Consider the following 17,552-nt stretch of genomic DNA (forward strand, 5'->3'; position numbering starts at 1 on the left):
ACTGCCCCCTATGTACAAGAATATAACTACTATAATACTGCCCCCTATGTACAAGAATATAACTACTATAATACTGCCCACTATGTACAAGAATATAACTACTATAATACTGCCCCCTATGTACAAGAATATAACTACTATAATACTGCCCCTATGTACAAGAATATAACTACTATAATACTGCCCCCTATGTACAAGAATATAACTACTATAATACTGCCCCCTATGTACAGGAATATAACTACTATAATACTGCCCCCTATGTACAGGAATATAACTACTATAATACTGCCCCCTATGTACAGGAATATAACTACTATAATACTGCCCCCTATGTACAGGAATATAACTACTATAATACTGCCCCCTATGTAGAAGAATATAACTACTATAATACTGCCCCCTATGTACAAGAATATAACTACTATAATACTGCCCCCTATGTACAAGAATATAACTACTATAATACTGCCCCCTATGTACAAGAATATAACTACTATAATACTGCCCCCTATGTACAAGAATATAACTACTATAATACTTCCCCCTATGTACAGGAATATAACTACTATAATACTGCCCCCTATGTACAGGAATATAACTACTATAATACTGCCCCCTATGTACAGGAATATAACTACTATAATACTGCCCCCTATGTACAAGAATATAACTACTATAATACTGCCCCCTATGTACAGGAATATAACTACTATAATACTGCCCCCTATGTGCAAGACTATAACTACTATAATACTGCCCCCTATGTACAAGAATATAACTACTATAATACTGCCCCCTATGTACAGGAATATAACTACTATAATACTGCCCCCTATGTACAAGAATATAACTACTATAATACTGCCCCCTATGTACAAGAATATAACTACTATAATACTGCCCCCTATGTACAAGAATATAACTACTATAATACTGCCCCCTATGTACAAGAATATAACTACTATAATACTGCCCCCTATGTACAAGAATATAACTACTATAATACTGCCCCCTATGTACAAGAATATAAGTACTATAATACTGCCCCCTATGTACAAGAATATAACTACTATAATACTGCCCCCTATGTACAAGAATATAACTACTATAATACTGCCCCCTATGTACAAGAATATAAGTACTATAATACTGCCCCCTATGTACAAGAATATAACTACTATAATACTGCTCCCTATGTACAGGAATATAACTACTATAATACTGCCCCCTATGTATATTATTTCAGAGTACATTACCGATAGCAGAATTGAGTTTGGGAGGAGGTTTCTGAAGTGGAAATTTTACGAAAATGGATCGGCTGACATGTTGCTGGTTGTATTCTAGCTCGGCCTCAGCCAGGGCTGTTCTAGAAGATGTGGAAAGACAAAGAACACAGAGGAGAAGATATATATATATTATACCAGGACACATCACATCACTGAATACATACACAGTCTCGCAGGAACACATCTGTGACTAGACATACAACCTCCAGACACTGTAGGAAGAGCAGCTCTGGAGTATATACTGCTACATCATGTGATGCTACTGCTTGAAAGGATTTTAACCTTTTAGTTCACAATAGGCCACAGTAAAGTTATTAGCATCTGAATACGACTCTGTTCTTTCTTCCGGTATATTTCCTACCTTGTTGATGGTGACCAAAACACAGGCCTGTAATCCTGGTATATGTGACCCTACGAAAAGAATGTCAAAAACTGATATCAAATACATAGAAAATATGCAAATACGGTTTTCAGGATTTTAAGGAAAACCACGCCTCTTTTAAATATACATAAGCAGCATGGCTCCCCCCACTGAACTAGAGGTAGATAGAAGTTCCTGAGGCCAATAAAATTCCCATCCCAGACAACCCCTTTAAGGAGAATCTGCTCCTTTATAGACTCCCTGAGCTCTCCCTTACATTGCACATAGCATTCCCAAATCACCGAGTCCTAAAGAGAACTGTGCAGCTGCACAATCCCCTCTATATTCTCCTTGTACTCCACTATAAGATCAGTACAGGAACTAAACACAAAGCAATGTACAGCATCCGGTTGAACCCTGGAGAGGCGAGTAACCCGCTGAACCCCAGATTAACCCTATTAACCCTTTTAGTGCCTCCCACTGCAGCACAAACCACAAAGAGGTCCATAAATCAGCCCAAAAGCCACATATTCGGCAGTAACATGAAGTCTGCTGCGTTACCTTCTCGTGCATCTTGAAGAATACATCGAGCTGCTTTGCCTCGTACTTCTTATCATACGTGTAGTAACAGCTGTCCCAGTCCGCCATCACCCCCCAGCGGATGAAGGACGACTTCTGCTTCTCGATAGCCTTCTCTGCATACGCCCTGGCTGGAGGGGCAAGCAGAGGAGAAGATACAGATCTGGTCAATGCAAATGCTCACTAATAAGTGCATGGACCGCTCATCTACATGTGCAGCCCTGTTAATGTAACCTCCTGCGTTTCCAAAGTATAAGTAAAATTTTTCGGCTTATGATATTGGCGACTTATCCTTAGTATAGGTCATCAATATCGGATCAATAGCTGATATCTCACGATCAGCTGCTCAAACAGAGCCGGGAGCAGACAGCTTCATCTATTGTCTAGCAGCAGCACAGCTCTTTATCTAAGCATGATCTGAGCTGCAGTACCCCAGTATAGCCACTACTCAGAGAGTGGAGCTGTCTGATTCAAACTCCGAGTGCTGGACAACTCTATTAATGTTTAGTTCTTGAGGAACCCCTTTAAGTATTTGAAGTTGACCTGATATATAGGAGCCCCCCTTACTCCCCACTTCTCATACCTCTGTTTCGTATCTCCATTGGGGAGAGGCTGTCAGATTTGTCTCCATTTTCGGCCAGGGCCCGGAGTTCTATGGGCAGCCCGTGGCAATCCCACCCTGGCACGTAGCTGACTTTGTAGCCCCTCATGACATGGAAACGATTTGTGATGTCCTTCAGAATCTGTAAAATATGAGAGTATGTGAAGTGCGATCATCACGAAGCAGAAGGGAAGCAAACGCACAGCACCCAATACATATGTTACTGGGTGTAAGAAAGCTGCGGGTCTATGGCAGAACTTTCTGTAACTGATAGTCGGAGCTTTTCATCTGAATAGGGATGAGCAAGTAGCAGGTGCACATGGCCTAGTGGTTGTGCGCAGTACTGCAGCTCAGCCCTATTCCCTTGGATGAGACTGTGCTGTGACTGATGGAGGCGACGTCAGATAAAACCAGTGAAGCTCTTACTTTATTCAGCGCATGTCCAACATGGGGGTCTCCGTTTGCGTAGGGGGGACCATCGTGTAGACTGAATTCCTTCTTTGTTTTTCTCGCTTTTTGCCAATTATAAAGCTGTGAGAAGTTTGTCTCCTGTGAGAAAGATTTTAAAAAAATACTATAATTACAAAAAGGAAAAAAGCTCAACACTGTCTCCCTGACCCTGTAGCCCCGGGCCGGTGGGGCACACAAGGTGCTCACTACTACCCTCCACGTACCAATGCCCCTACTACTCTTTCCGACACAGCACCTTCTACAACCCTCCCCACCACAGAACCCTGGCTACTCTCCCTGTACCAGTGCCCCCTACTACTCTCTATGACACAGTGGCCCCTACTACCCTTCCACCCCTTTCCCCTCCTGGCTGTACCCATGTGCCCTTTTGCACCCCTGTGCCTACTGTCCCCTTCTGACTGCACCTGTGTGCCCCCTGCACCCACTGTCCCCTCTCGGCTGTAGCTATGTGCCCCCCTGCACCCACTGTCCCCACCCGGCTGTAGTGTGTGCCCCCCTGCACCCACTGTCCCCACCCGGCTGTAACTGTGTGCCCCCCTGCACCCACCCGGCTTTAGTGTGTGCCCCCCTGCACCCACTACCCCCTCCCGGCTGTAGCTGTGTGCCCCTCTGCACTCACTGTCCCCTCCTGGCTGTACCTATGTGACCCCTCCAGGCTGCACCTGTGTGACCCTCTGCACCCTTGTACTACTGTCCTAGTCCTATGACTACCCCTGTGTCTTCTGTGTGCCCCCTCATCCCCTGCTATCACTGTCCCTGTCTGTACCCCGGTGCCCACTATCCTTGTCCCATTGACCCCTGACCTCTTGCAGCCGCAGCTCGGTGGCGCCGGTGTCCTCGGGGCTGCGGCGGATGGGGAAGTCTGTGTGCGGGAGGAGCACGGTGTCCCGGTACTTGTTCCTCTGGCCGGGGCTGTCATTGCTGCTGAGGCCGGAGGCGGCTCTCCCCCTCCACACATAGCGGGTCCGGGGCAGCCGGCAGCGGAGGAAGGCGCCCAACATGGTCCTGACAGCAACTACGGCGAGCGAAAGGAGACAGGACGGCGGCCGCCGTGGACCAAACCTCCTGCGCGCGCTCTGTCAGCCTGAGCCGTGACATTGAGGGATCACTGCAGGGACATCTTCACGTACACAAGGAGTGTCCGCCTGTCCGGGGTATCCTTGTTCTGTGTCAGCCTTTAGCAGAAGTTAAAGTCGCATGCGGTTTTAATATTGCAGGTTTTCACCAGTCTGCACAGTGACATATCCCAGGTGCTGTTATTTGATGCGATTTCTAGCTCAAACTCAGACTAGGACTCAGTGACCAAAAATACGTCAAAATGTGATGCACAATCCTGCAGAATCTAAAAAATACATCACTTTTTTTTCTCTGACAGGCTTGTTGTTCAGGGGCCTGGTAAAGCTGAGTGACTGTATTATCTATAATACATCCTCTGCTTCTTCCCCTCTGCTAGGTGAATACTATTGAGTAGTCCAGTAAATCTGTGTCACCACATTGTATACCATCTTATACCCATTGCTGCTTTGTCTCTGGATGGCCTGCCATTCAGGAGTCTGGGTAAGCTGGATCACCATGCTGATCCCTTGATCTTATTCCCTAGCTAAAAGTAGCAAAGTTAGAGATTCGGAGTCTATGAAAGGTAGGTGGCCTTATTTACTAACCATGATCTATCACCTACTCCTATACCTCTGCCAGATTTCAGGACGTTGAGAAAGTTGGGTGATACTATTCATTGACTTTAAGAAGGGGCATTTAGGAGTCTGGGAAAGTTGGATCACGGTTGTTTAACTATTATATATCCCCTCCTCTTGTACCTCAGTAGAATAGACAGACTTCGAATTCAGTTCACGAATCTGGGTAAGCTGAGTGACCATACTGAGCTACTCATCTTCCACAATTGACAAATTTCCTATGCAGGAGTATGGGAAAGCTGGGCTAATGTATTATTTAACTATTATATTTTCCCTGCACATGTGCCTCAGTAGAATCGGCAGGCTTGCCATTCAGGAATCTGGGAATGCTTGGTAAATTTATTGATCCCCAACTGCTGTACCTCTGCAAGAATTGATAGGCTTTTATTTTCGGGGGATTAGGAAAGCTGGGTGAGCAAATCAAGGAACTATAATACATTCTTGTACTTGTACTTCTGCAGGAACTGAAAAACTTTCCGTTCAGGACTTTGGGAAAGCTGGAAGATCATATTAATGATTTATACAGTGGCTAAATAAAACCTGGTAGAAAAAGTTGATGAATTTTTATTGCACATTTTAGATGTAATGCTCATTCCTGATATATAACGTGTTCAGGGAATAATCAGTGAGGATTGTAGTACTGATATTACTGGTCATTATATGATTATATCTGTGCAGTGACCTCAGATACCTGCGACCATCAATAGGATTTACACATGAGTCAGCAAATCTGATGCCTCTAGGACCCAGGAGGAAGACGGCTGACATAGGAAGTACATAGCACCCAGGGAGAAATGCTCTGCAGACCTCTGCACTTACTGACAGTCACCACTCTGTGCAGCGTCCGCAGGGCAGGTAAGTGGATTCCTATAAAGACTTATGGGATAAAGTTGTAGAAGTGCAAATATCTGTCGTGTTCTGTAATATAACAGATTCTGTAGAACAGATACGGATACACAGACACATATATGGATACATATAGATATACAGGTATATAAACAGAGAGCAGATACATATACAGAGAAAAAGATACAGATACATATGGATATACTGATATATATACAGACATACACATACAGCTAGATATTCAGGTATGTATACAGATAGTAGATAGATATACACAGATATGGATGCATATAGATATGTTTGGATATACAGATTTAAAGCGATACATACACGGAGATTTGGATATAAAGATGCTTATAGATATATGGATACACAGATACATATACAGATACATACACATACACACAGATACATATAGATATATACACAAACCTAAAGATCCATATATAGAGATGCAGATACGGATACATACAGATATATGGGTGCACAGATGCATATACAGGGCTACAGATACGCTGATACATATGCAGATACCTGTGGCTTTGGTCCAGAAGGCCTAAGTAAATCTGAATGTATATTAATCTAAACTTTCAAAGACGTTGTATTCATGGGGCCGTCCTCCCTGAGCAGGGGTCACCTCTGAACCTCCTGGGTTATTTGGGGCTTCTATATCTTGGGCACGGTCTTAGATCTGTGAGGCTATGGGTGCCCTGCCATGCCTGGGTGACACGGTGCCTTAGAACTCAATAGATTTTTTTATGATTCATCTCAGAAGGAGGTTTCATTGTCTTTGCTGCAGCGCCTCTTTCCCGGGAAGGATAGGGGGGATCACAGTTCATAGACACCCACTCATTTTTTATTTTTTTTTTACTAGTCCACTGATCAGGGTATTATAAGTTTATATCCATCATATGACATGTATTGTATCTACAGGATCACCTATAGGACCCCAAACTATTTCCAAAGCCCCAGTTTTACTTGTGAGATGGGAACAGGGAATGAATGGAAACATGTGACCATACGTGTGAGCACAGGTCTCCATTCATCTGTATGGCGGCTGTGGGAGCTTCCCATTTTGGGGATCTGTACCCGTTCCTGTGCATATTGTATTCTTCTTAATGATAGGAAGAAGATCCAAAAGAGGGGGCGACAGAATATTGACCGATATCGGGAGGATTTTAGGGTCAGTGTTTGGGGGGGGGCTTAGTTGACATGGGGATGGGGGTGTCCCAGCAATCCCTTTTTATAAAATTATTAAAATCTCCGGTACAATTAAGAGATTGGATGCATTAGCAGGGCAAGCCCCACCCTCTGTGTCTTGTATATGAAATTGTCGGCGCACAAAGGAGGCGTGCCGGTGCTCGGTATTTAACATGCAAATAGTTTTGCATGCCATATGTTAAAGGAGCACCACAAAAACAGTTGGTGAACTCTGTCAGGCCAGTGCAGGGAAGCGACAGATTCATGATTTCTGGCGCACGTTCTTAATGAATGTGTCGAACCCAGCATTATACACGCAAAGAGCACTTTTAGTGAAGTTTCCGCCTTTCTAAGTAAATGTGCCCCTCAGACTTGTCTGTATAAGACCTCATATTGCATATCAGAGCACATGAGAATCACAAGGTCTAATGAACTGCCCAAGGGGTTCAGAGATAGAAATAAGGCAAGGCACAGACCTGGCCCAAGGTTAAAAAAGTATTTCTGCAGCACTCAAGATAATGGGACCATAGAATAGAATGTATGATATGGAAATTAGGTTTATATGGGGTCAGTATCACCGGTTCCTACAACATACAGTATACAGACTTGTATCTGAAGCATGGACTGACTTCACCTTACACTGTATATGAAGTGTATGAATATAAATCATATTTCATCATTCTATAAAGTCGTATTCATTTCCTTTGTCTCTTTATTCATTGTCTGAGTTGCACAATCCATGACTCAGGTTCTATCTTATAAACCGGGAGTAAAGGTGAAGGCAAACAATGCGACCTGCAGATTACAATCCATGTCAATAACCTTCAGGTTGCTGCAGTGTAGGGCTGGGTTCACACTAGGAGAGCTTGGAAGATTGGAGTAATTCACTATTAATTAGGGTTTTAGGGCCCCATTCTCATTATGCACAGGGGGTGAAATGCCAGCCCTAGTCATCAAGGGTCCCCATCATTATTCCCAGATGAGAGAGACCCCTGTATAAGTGGTCCTAGACCGAGCGTTGCCCTATTGTGTTCTTAGCTATAGAGTGTTTCGAGGGGGATTACACATCAACTTCTATGTGGACTCCTACAGATGAAGAACACGTGTCCGTCTCTGGTGATGACTACTCCCCACTCATTCCCGTAGATTGGATGACTCAGTCCATTCTGTATAACTGACATTGTTTTGCTGCTGTTATAGCCACTAACCATTGTATCCCATGCATTCCCCCTCCCCCACTGACAGCGTTCACCATGTCGTCAGCTCCGATCCTGCTAGCGAGGTTGGTGGCCACGGCGCACACTGTGGCAGATAAATCCGGAACGATCGTCAGAAAGATCATGAGCGGCGGAGACCTGGGCATAGTGGAGAAGGTAAAGGAAGAAGCGATAACATTTGTACATATCAAAGGTCCTTAAAGGAACATTTTATACATTGAATTATGGCACACTTCCTGTGATGTCCCGTTTCCTGCAGGCTTCTAGTGGATGCAGATGGCTGTGCAGTCATTAATGTATGCACACCCCCTGTAACATAACCACTCCCATATCAGTGGCTGGGGGAGGAGTGCCGATGACCTTAGCACCTCCCTCTTACCGCTGATATGGGAGTGCATACAGTAATGGAAGCCGGTAGGACACAGGATGTCACAGAATACCCCAAAACTTTCCCAGGGTAAGTACAATATGGGAGACCAAAAAAACTGGAGTGTTCTTTTACTTACTTGATCATCAGCAAGTGTGACCACTTCTATAAAAGCAGATGTTTGCCAATTTGCTGATCTGGAGCATTTAGACAAGAGAGGCAATTTTCGTTGCCTATAAATTTGGGATAAGTTACACAAGTGTTTTTTAATTTTTTTTTTTTTACTAATGACTCTAATGAAGTGCATCCATTACCTCTGTATTCCAGACTGGCGCCAATGACCTACAGACGGCAGCTGATCGCCTGGTGCAGCAAAGTATCTGCGCCTCTCTGGCAAGAAAGTTTCCCAAATTAACCATCATAGGAGAAGAGGTGAGGTCCCTGCAGCTTAGCTGATTATTTTTTTGCTAAAGCCACCAACTTAAGGAAATCTACCATGAAAATCCATCCTGATAAACCAGGGACATTACTCATAGATCCAGGCACCGCGACTGTGGTATCTTCTTATATGTGTTATCCATGGCCTCCTTCCTTCTAAAATCAAGTTTAACAATGATGCTTATGAGCCAGAAGGGCTCTGGGGGAGATGACAGAATGCCTCCACGCTGTAGCTTCACAGGATATTACACTGTTTCCCCTCCCCCTGATCCCTCGGCACTCTCCCCTCCCTCTGCCTTCGGGGAAGTGTTCCTCCACAGTGTAACAGCCTGTGAAGCTACATCATGGAGGGGCTCTCTTAACTATGAGTAAGCGCCCTTGGTTTATCATGCTTGAATTTGATAATAGATGGATGAAGTTTGCAGATGAAGGCTTTTGCTGTCTTCTCCCACACAGGATTTGCCTTCAGAAGAAGTATCTGAGGATCTGATCGAGACAGGAGAGTATGAAGAAATCCTGAAGGCCGCGTTTCCATCGCAGTACAGCAGCATCAAAGAAGAAGAGGTAACCTGCCGCTCCCTATGATCCTCACATTGTAGCTTTATACATTAGATGATGAGACTATCCCTTCTGACAATTTCCAACACCCCCATAGTAATGAATGGGCTGGCCGGCTGCATGCTCAACCTATCAATCACATCTCATTTTCTGGATCAATGGGGATCCCGTTCTCATTATTGGTGGGGCGTCCCAGCATTAGGACACTCACAGATCTGGTTATCCCCCATCCACATAAAATAACATGCAAACTTGGTACCATCCCTTTAAGGATCACTATCCCCTCTATATACAAATGTGATTGTTATCTGAAAAGTTTTTTTGTGGATGAAGTTTGAGAGTCTTCTAGTTCACTATTTTGTCCTTGTCCTTGTAAAGTTATGTGCGCTGAGATCCAACCTAAGCCAAGCAATGGAAATATCCTCCCCTAAGACATGCTAGGGCCAATAGACTTATCTGTTCCCTTAAAGGAAATCTACCACCAGGATGAAGGATTGTAAACCAAGCACACTGACATACTGATGTGTGCATCCTCTGGCAGGATCTGCTCTTCTTTAAGCTTCTTATGTCCTGGTTTTAAAGGGAAAAAAAAGTAATTAAAATTATGCAAATTAGCCTAAGGGGCTCCATTAACACCTATGGAGCCTCAGACTCATTTGCATAATTTTTAAAGCCCTTTTTTTGTGAAAGCCAGGGCATAAAAAGCTAAGTGAATAGCAAATCCTGCCAGAGGGTGCACACACCAGTATATTAGTGTGCTTGGTTTACAATCCTTCATCCTGGTGGTAGATGTCCTTTAAAGGAGCGCGGGGGTAGGCAAAAAACAATTGGTATTGAAACATTACTGCCATGAGTAAAACTCATCCTAAATATCACTGTATGTATTGATCAGATTTTATATCACCTGATACAATCATTATCTTCATTTCATTGTCCTTGAGTACAAGATGTATGATAATAGGTAATAAGATAAGTAATGGATGACTAAGTAAAGTGTCTGAAGGGGTTAAACATCACCTGCCACTGTAGACCAATCTATAGAATGTGGCTTCCTCCAGATAAGCCGTGATAAAGGATATACAGAAATTGATTTTATTATCACGGTGCTGAACTCACTGACATTGTTACACATCATGATGACAAAGGGAATATCTGCGCTGGATTTCTAGTACAAATCCTCTGCTCTGGCTGCCAGTAGTCACCACTAGGGGGAGATCTTACTGCACAGTATGCATTTTAAAAAAATTAGCTCCCCCTAGTGGTGGCTGCAGGTAGATGGAATTTTGTTATTTAAAGGACACCTACCATCAGATTTGCTGATGAATGGTAACTGCCCTACTTGCTCGTTCCCTAGGGGATGGCGCTGTTTTTAATTACAGTAGGTTTAGAACAGCCAGATTCTCATAGAAATGACTTTCTAAAAATATTCAAATGAGTCTGAGGCCTGTTGGCTCCGCCATCTCCTATTTTATGCACACCCCCACTCTTTATATCCCGCCCGCTCACCCGCAGACTCCGCGTGACGTCACCTAGCTGTCTGCCAGCGCATGCGCAAGACTTGTAAACAGCTGGGTGTCTGTGACTCATTTGCATATTTTTACAAAGTAATTTATTTGGTTGTTCCAAACCTAATCAAAAACAGCGCCATCCCATAGAGAACCTAACGAGCAAGTAGGGCCGTCTAGCATCCATCAGTAATTCTTACGGTAGAAGCCTTGTCCCGGTGGTCAGTCAGCGCACATGTTTATCATTTAGGTTGTTGGAAATGTAAAGGTCGGTACCTCTAATCCTCTTAAAACAAAAAAGGGAAGGAGGGGAAGTGCCCCAGCACAGTGTAACAGCCGGTGAAGCTATAGCAGTGGGGGCGGTGGATGGGAGGGGCTCTGGTAACACCCACTGAGCACTTCAGGCTCATTAGCATAATTATAAAAGTTGATTTTATCATGCTTGATTTTGATTTCTATAATGGTATGAGGAGGATGGCAAGAGTGACCATGCGAGATCGTAGATTTACAAAAGGTAGACGTCTGAGCAATGTCCTGTGCATTATCTGCCATAAGTTTAAGATGAAGGGAAGTTTCATCTGGATGCCATGAATAAGTGAAAAGCAACCCTTATGAATAATTGTATTATTGTTATGATTATTATTATCAGGTATTGCCTATACATCAGCCAATGATGACGTCATCAATGTAGCGGCCATACCAGAGCATGGGAGAAAGGGTTAATATCTGAAAATATAGATTTCTTCCCACCATGCAGCGAGCCGGGTTCATTTAGGTTGTGCCAAATGATATAGTTTATAACTCTTGTACCAACACTGAGCCACTTACTATGATGCTGGAATTTCCAAACCCTACATTTGAATCACTTATATCTGTATGTTCTCTTCTAGTTGGTGGTGTGGGTGGACCCCCTGGATGGCACTAAGGAATACACAGAAGGTTGGTTTTACTACTTGATTTTACAACTTTAAAAATTATGCTAACACTGGGGGTTTTGCCAGAGCCCAGCTATGCTGTAGCTTCACAGGCTGTTACACTGTGCAGGAGAACGCGCCCCACCTCCTTCCTTTGAATGTGTGCTGAGGGAGGGGGGAAGTGGCGGGGGAGACAGGCTTACGGCCTGTGAAGCTACAGCATAGAGGGGGGGTCTGGTAAGCAGTCCTTCAGGTTCATTAGCATAATTTATACATGATAATAAAAAATGATTTTTAGAATGGAGGAGGCCATGGATGACAAATATAAGAAGATTACCATAGTCACAGTGTATACAATTCTTACCAGCATCTAGAGCTACCGCAGTACATATTACAGCTGAGGTTTCGTTACATTTATATCCAGCCTAGGAATTGTATTGGACCGGACTGATACATTGTAACTTTCCATGTATAGAATTATTGATCATTGATCATGTATTTGTGTTGTTCATATTCCAGTTTCTGATGAAGGTCCAGAAAATTGACCAAAAACTTTATTTTGGATTCTAGACTTTGAATTGTATAGTAAAATACCGGATGTAAGAATAATATTCTTCAATAAAAGGAGATTACATTGTATTCTACTGATACATTGTAACAAACGAGGTGGATATATTGTAGCTGTAGCAAAGATCTCGTCTAATATCAGTAATTGTCTCCGATGAATTTGTAGAATTTTGTGGATTCCTGAGACTCGGATCTATAGGAAATGTGACTGAGCTGCTGAACTTTTTTGTCTTTAGGCCTCCTGGATCATGTGACTGTTCTCATTGGGATTGCCTACGAAGGGAAAGCGATTGCCGGGGTCATTAACCAGCCCTATTATAATTACCAGGTAACCCTTGTGCTCTGGGGGTCCGGGCCTGCTGGGAGTTGTAGTTTGCCTGTGCCTGGTAGACTGTCTGCTATGATAAGTCCCATGTTAGGTTAGTGGGGCCCCTGAGGTCTTCTCCATCACTGACTTATCAGCGCCGCACAGGGCAGGGCCCGCAGCTCGTCTTCTCAGATATGGGGTCAAGTGTATTTGTAGGGAAAATATCCTGTCTATGAATGGGTGAGAATATCCTCCTGTAGTGTGCCACACACAATAATAAAAAAGACCCCACCATTACAGACCCCCCCCCCCATACCACAATGGAATGATCAGGCCTGTCCTATATAGAGGACCCCTGTATAACCCCTCAGACCAGATGCTTGTTATATACAGACGGCACTCCTATATACCAACCCCCCCTCCCTACATACAACCCCAAATCAGACCACTGGTATATATAGACCAACCCCCCCCCCCCCCCAACCTATGTGCAACCCCCTGATCAGACCACTGTTCTATACAGACCAAGGACCCAACTCCTGTAAACCAAACCCCCCTTTATACAACCCCCGATCAGACCACTGGCATATAGACCCCACTCCTGTATTCCAACCCCCTTTTATACAACCCCAGATCAGACCACTGGTATATACAGACCCCACCACTGTATACTAACCCCCTTTTATACAACCCCAGATCAGACCACTGGTATATACCAACCCCCTATATACAAACCCGAGATAAGACCACTGATATATACAGCCCCCACCACTATATACCAACCCCCTTTTATACAACCCCAGATCAGATCACTGGTATATACACACTACTGACCCCACTTCTGTATACCAACCCCCCTATATACAAACCCCAGATCAGACCACTGGTATATACAGACCAAGGATCCAACTCCTGTAAACCAAACCCCCCTTTATACAACCCCAGATCAGACCACTGGCATATACAGACCCCACTCCTGTATTCCAACCCCCTTTTATACAACCCCAGATCAGACCACTGGCATATAGACCCCACTCCTGTATACCAACCCTTTATATGACCCCAGATCAGACCACTGGTATATACAGGCCGCTGACCCCACTCCTTTATACCAACCACCCATTATAGAAACCCCAGATCAAGCCATTGTTATTTACAGACCCCACTCCTGTATACCAACCTCAGATAGGACCCCTATATATGGACCTAAGATAAAACCACCACTTTCTCCAGACCCCCATGTATACACACCACAATCTAGATCCCCTCTGTGTCCTGAGTAAATCTTTGCTCTATACCAGTGGTTGGTTCCCAACCTGTGGGTCGCGACCCTGGCGGGGGTCGAACGACCAAAACACAGGGGTCGCCTCAACATGAGGAACTGTATTGCGCGGTGACAGCATTAGAAAGGTTGAGAACCATTGCTCTATACAAATACCAAACTATAAACCCCTGTAGCCACCAATACCTTAGTACATGGTTATGAGACTCCCCTATATCCAGGTTCCAGATCAGACGGCTCCTATACAAAGACCCCTGATTAAACGCCACTTTATATAGACTTTTCTCATATGACCAGACCTATTATATTATAGACCCCAGACCATACCACTACTATATACAGATGCTGCACCAGTACATTACTCGTCTCTTTCTAATATGTCTCTTATTGTAAAACTTGTCCTATCATTTCAGGCTGGTGACAGTGCCGTCCTGGGCAGGACTATATGGGGTGTCCTGGGCATCGGAGCATTTGGTTTTGAGCTGAAGGAAGTCCCTGAAGGTCAGCACATAGTCACCACGACCCGATCGCACAGCAGTAAGCTGGTGAACGACTGTATCGCCGCCATCAACCCCGAGAAAGTAGTGCGCGTGGGGGGCGCCGGGAATAAGGTGAGTCACTAAGACTTATTCAAAAAATAGAGACCAGCAGATCAAAAATACAGGCCGTCCCCGGGTTATGTACAAGATAGGTTCCATAGGTTTGTTCTTAAGTTGAATTTGTATGTAAGTCGAAACTGTATATTTAATAATCGTAGTTCCAGACAAAAATTTTTTTTTTGCCCCAGTGACATTTTGGAGTTTCAAAATTTTTTGGGACCAAGTATTATCAATAAAGCTTCATTACAGACACCTTACAGCTGGTCATTGCAACCTGGGACTGTAGTAACATCCAGAGAGGTCAGAGGGGTCTGTCTGTAACTAGGGGTTGTCTGTCTGTTTGAAACTCCAATTGTCACTGGGGAAAATTCTATTTTTTTTTTTTTTGTCTGGATCTACAATTATAAAATATACAGTTTCGACTTACATACAAATTCAACTAACCTATGGACCCTATCTTGTATGTAACCCGGGGACTGCCTGTATGTGTATATGTATATATATTACATTACTGTCTATAAGCAGTGCGGTTGTGCATGGCTTCACCCAGCTCTTAGAAGTAGAATGTTTTTTAAAAAAAAAAACATAATTCATGGAGCTTTTCATGTGTTGGATGAATTACTATCTGTTTCAGATCATTCAGCTGATTGAAGGTCAGGCCTCCGCCTATGTGTTTGCCAGTCCTGGATGCAAAAAGTGGGATACGTGCGCTCCGGAGGCGATCCTGCACGCGGTAGGAGGTAAGGAAGCGCTGACCCTTGGGATAGGGAGACCTTGTGGTCTAATAACACCCTACATGCAAGTAGTGGATATCCAGCGGTCCGATCCCTATCCAATCCAATACCATTGCTGGAGAGTATGGAGTCCCCTAAACACATTAGAGATCCATAGGGTTTGCGGGCATTGAATATAAACTCGCCTTGCTCCGGCTCCCATATCACTCCGGTATTCCTGGTTTTCGGCACCAAGCCCGAAGTTCCAGTGGGCTCACTTGACCTGTTCGGCCAATGAGTGTCCCCTTGGACCTGAGGACAACAAAGGAAGGTCAACTGCAGTGATGTCCTATGGACCAGGGAGGCCACTCATTCTTGGACCTCCCAGAACTTTGTGGCCAGACATATTGCGGAAAAACGGAAGTACTGCAGTGACACGGGAACCGGGAGCCAGTGCGGGGTAAGTATGGTTCTATTCTCCCCACCTCTGCCCCTGGCCCTGGGGTATTAGTTGTAAGCACAGCATCATTCTGCCCCCGTTGATGCCACGGTTACACATTGCGTTTGTTAACGCATAGTAAACAGAATTCAGTGATGTTTACAATGGATTAACACTGCATTTCCATTGTGTTAACATTTTGTACATAAAAGCATTGTAAATGTTGCGCGTGATTTTGACGGTGTGGTCATATTTCAGATGTAAGTGTGAATCCGGCCCAATACACTGTTACGACGTGTATCTGTATTAGTAGGGGTGGCGCTGGTTTACGGGTTTGACCTTTTCAGTAAAGACTAACAAAAAGTTTCCCGGATAGTATAAAACTTTCAAAAATGTAGCAAAATAACTCAAAAAAAATGTATCTTCTAAATCCATAAAATGTTACTGCTCGAGGTGTGACGTTATCTGGGTATAGAATGAGATAATTCCTTCCTCATCAATATTATAATTATGTATTTCCTAGGTAAACTCACCGATATCCACGGCAACTCCTTCGAATACCACAAAGATGTGAAGCACATGAACTCCGCCGGGGTCCTGGCAGCTCTGCGCAATTTCAACTACTACGCCTCCCGGGTCCCCGAATCTGTCAAGCAAGCCCTGGTGCCCTAAATGTGAACATGCCGTGTCTCCACCACCTGTAGACGCGTCACCGCTGATCAGATGACGCGTCTCCTACAAAGTCTTAGCTCACTGGCTGCGTTCTGTGACTCTTCAGTTGTTGCAGGACTACAACTCCCAGCATGTCTTGACAGGTTGGGGACTGCTGTCCTAGGTTTGCCAAGTGATCTTCCAGTTGTAGATTTGTAATTTGGAGAGTCTTGGGTCACAGACAGTGGCTATAGGGTCTAATCAAGGACTCTGATTCCAAGATTGGATCAGAGAATATTTGTAGTTGAAGGGATTTTTTTTTTTTCGGGAATAAAACATTGAAGAGCTCTCCTCAGAATTGCTCATCGTTATCGGATCAGTCTCGCAACCAATTCTCAGATGCTTAAATCGGTGCTTACATTTTTGGCTTGTCTGCAGCTCAGTCCTATTTGAGTAAATGGAACCGAGTTGCAATACCAAGCACGTCCACTATACGTTGTACGGCGCTGTGCCTGGCAGACGCTAAATATATATCGCAGTGCTAGTGTGAATGATGCAGCCTTTACAAACAGCTGATAGGTCAGACCTCCACCAAATTATTATGGATCACCAATCCTGAGGATCAATCATCAATATTTTATTTCCAAATAAACCCCTTTAACAGTTTCCAAACCAGCAATGCAGGGTTACATTTTTACACAGTTTTATGTAACTTTTTTTCCAATGGACCAATAAATAAAAATCGAATAACTAATTTGTGGTTAGTTGTTCTATCTATCTATCTATCTATCTATTTATCTATCTATTCAGAGATCGCATTAACCCCTCCACAAGCGTCATAGACGCTTCCAAATGCAGTATTACTCTTTGAAAAGCCCCCCATGCGTCTAAACACACACTGACTTTTCCCTGTGACTGGGGAGACTAAGGAGCTGAGCAGCAGCAGTTGTGCTGTGT

The 17,552-nt window shown here is 44.0% G+C and overlaps 2 protein-coding genes across 3 annotated transcripts in view; one reads left to right on the top strand and one right to left on the bottom strand.

Annotated features, from left to right (window-relative positions):
- IARS2 (isoleucyl-tRNA synthetase 2, mitochondrial) overlaps window positions 1-4,302 on the bottom strand; it is a 29,855-nt gene extending 25,553 nt beyond the window's left edge. Inside the window, exons 1-6 of the mRNA XM_072140100.1 lie at window positions 4,105-4,302; window positions 3,257-3,379; window positions 2,813-2,972; window positions 2,212-2,360; window positions 1,651-1,700; window positions 1,260-1,369 (exon numbers count right to left, since the gene is read on the bottom strand). Of these exons, the coding sequence (XP_071996201.1) occupies window positions 1,260-1,369; window positions 1,651-1,700; window positions 2,212-2,360; window positions 2,813-2,972; window positions 3,257-3,379; window positions 4,105-4,302 (790 nt within the window). The remainder of the gene's footprint in view (window positions 1-1,259; window positions 1,370-1,650; window positions 1,701-2,211; window positions 2,361-2,812; window positions 2,973-3,256; window positions 3,380-4,104) is intronic.
- Window positions 4,303-4,322: 20 nt separating this feature from the next.
- Window positions 4,323-17,349, top strand: BPNT1 (3'(2'), 5'-bisphosphate nucleotidase 1). 2 transcript variants are annotated; one of them, XM_072140102.1, is made up of 10 exons: window positions 4,323-4,455; window positions 5,671-5,847; window positions 8,284-8,411; window positions 8,950-9,054; window positions 9,517-9,624; window positions 12,014-12,062; window positions 12,841-12,932; window positions 14,607-14,804; window positions 15,427-15,532; window positions 16,468-17,349. In XM_072140102.1, the coding sequence occupies exons 2-10, from the start codon at window positions 5,787-5,789 to the stop codon at window positions 16,614-16,616; spliced, it is 996 nt and encodes a 331-aa protein (XP_071996203.1). In that variant the 5' UTR covers window positions 4,323-4,455; window positions 5,671-5,786; the 3' UTR covers window positions 16,617-17,349. The 2 variants fall into 2 exon arrangements, with proteins under 2 accessions (XP_071996203.1, XP_071996202.1); XM_072140101.1 differs by having other exon boundaries at window positions 4,411-4,551.
- The last annotated feature ends 203 nt before the right edge of the window (window positions 17,350-17,552 follow it).

This window comes from Engystomops pustulosus, chromosome 3, assembly GCF_040894005.1.
Source record: "Engystomops pustulosus chromosome 3, aEngPut4.maternal, whole genome shotgun sequence".
Taxonomy (NCBI): domain Eukaryota; kingdom Metazoa; phylum Chordata; class Amphibia; order Anura; family Leptodactylidae; genus Engystomops; species Engystomops pustulosus.

Excerpts from the sequence above, each read along its gene's own strand:
- BPNT1 (XM_072140102.1), top strand. The coding sequence starts at position 5,787 with ATGCTCTGCAGACCTCTGCACTTACTGACAGTCACCACTCTGTGCAGC. Across the intron at positions 8,412-8,949 it reads ACCTGGGCATAGTGGAGAAG|ACTGGCGCCAATGACCTACA; the intron begins GTAAAGGAAGAA and ends TCTGTATTCCAG. Across the intron at positions 9,055-9,516 it reads TAACCATCATAGGAGAAGAG|GATTTGCCTTCAGAAGAAGT; the intron begins GTGAGGTCCCTG and ends TCTCCCACACAG.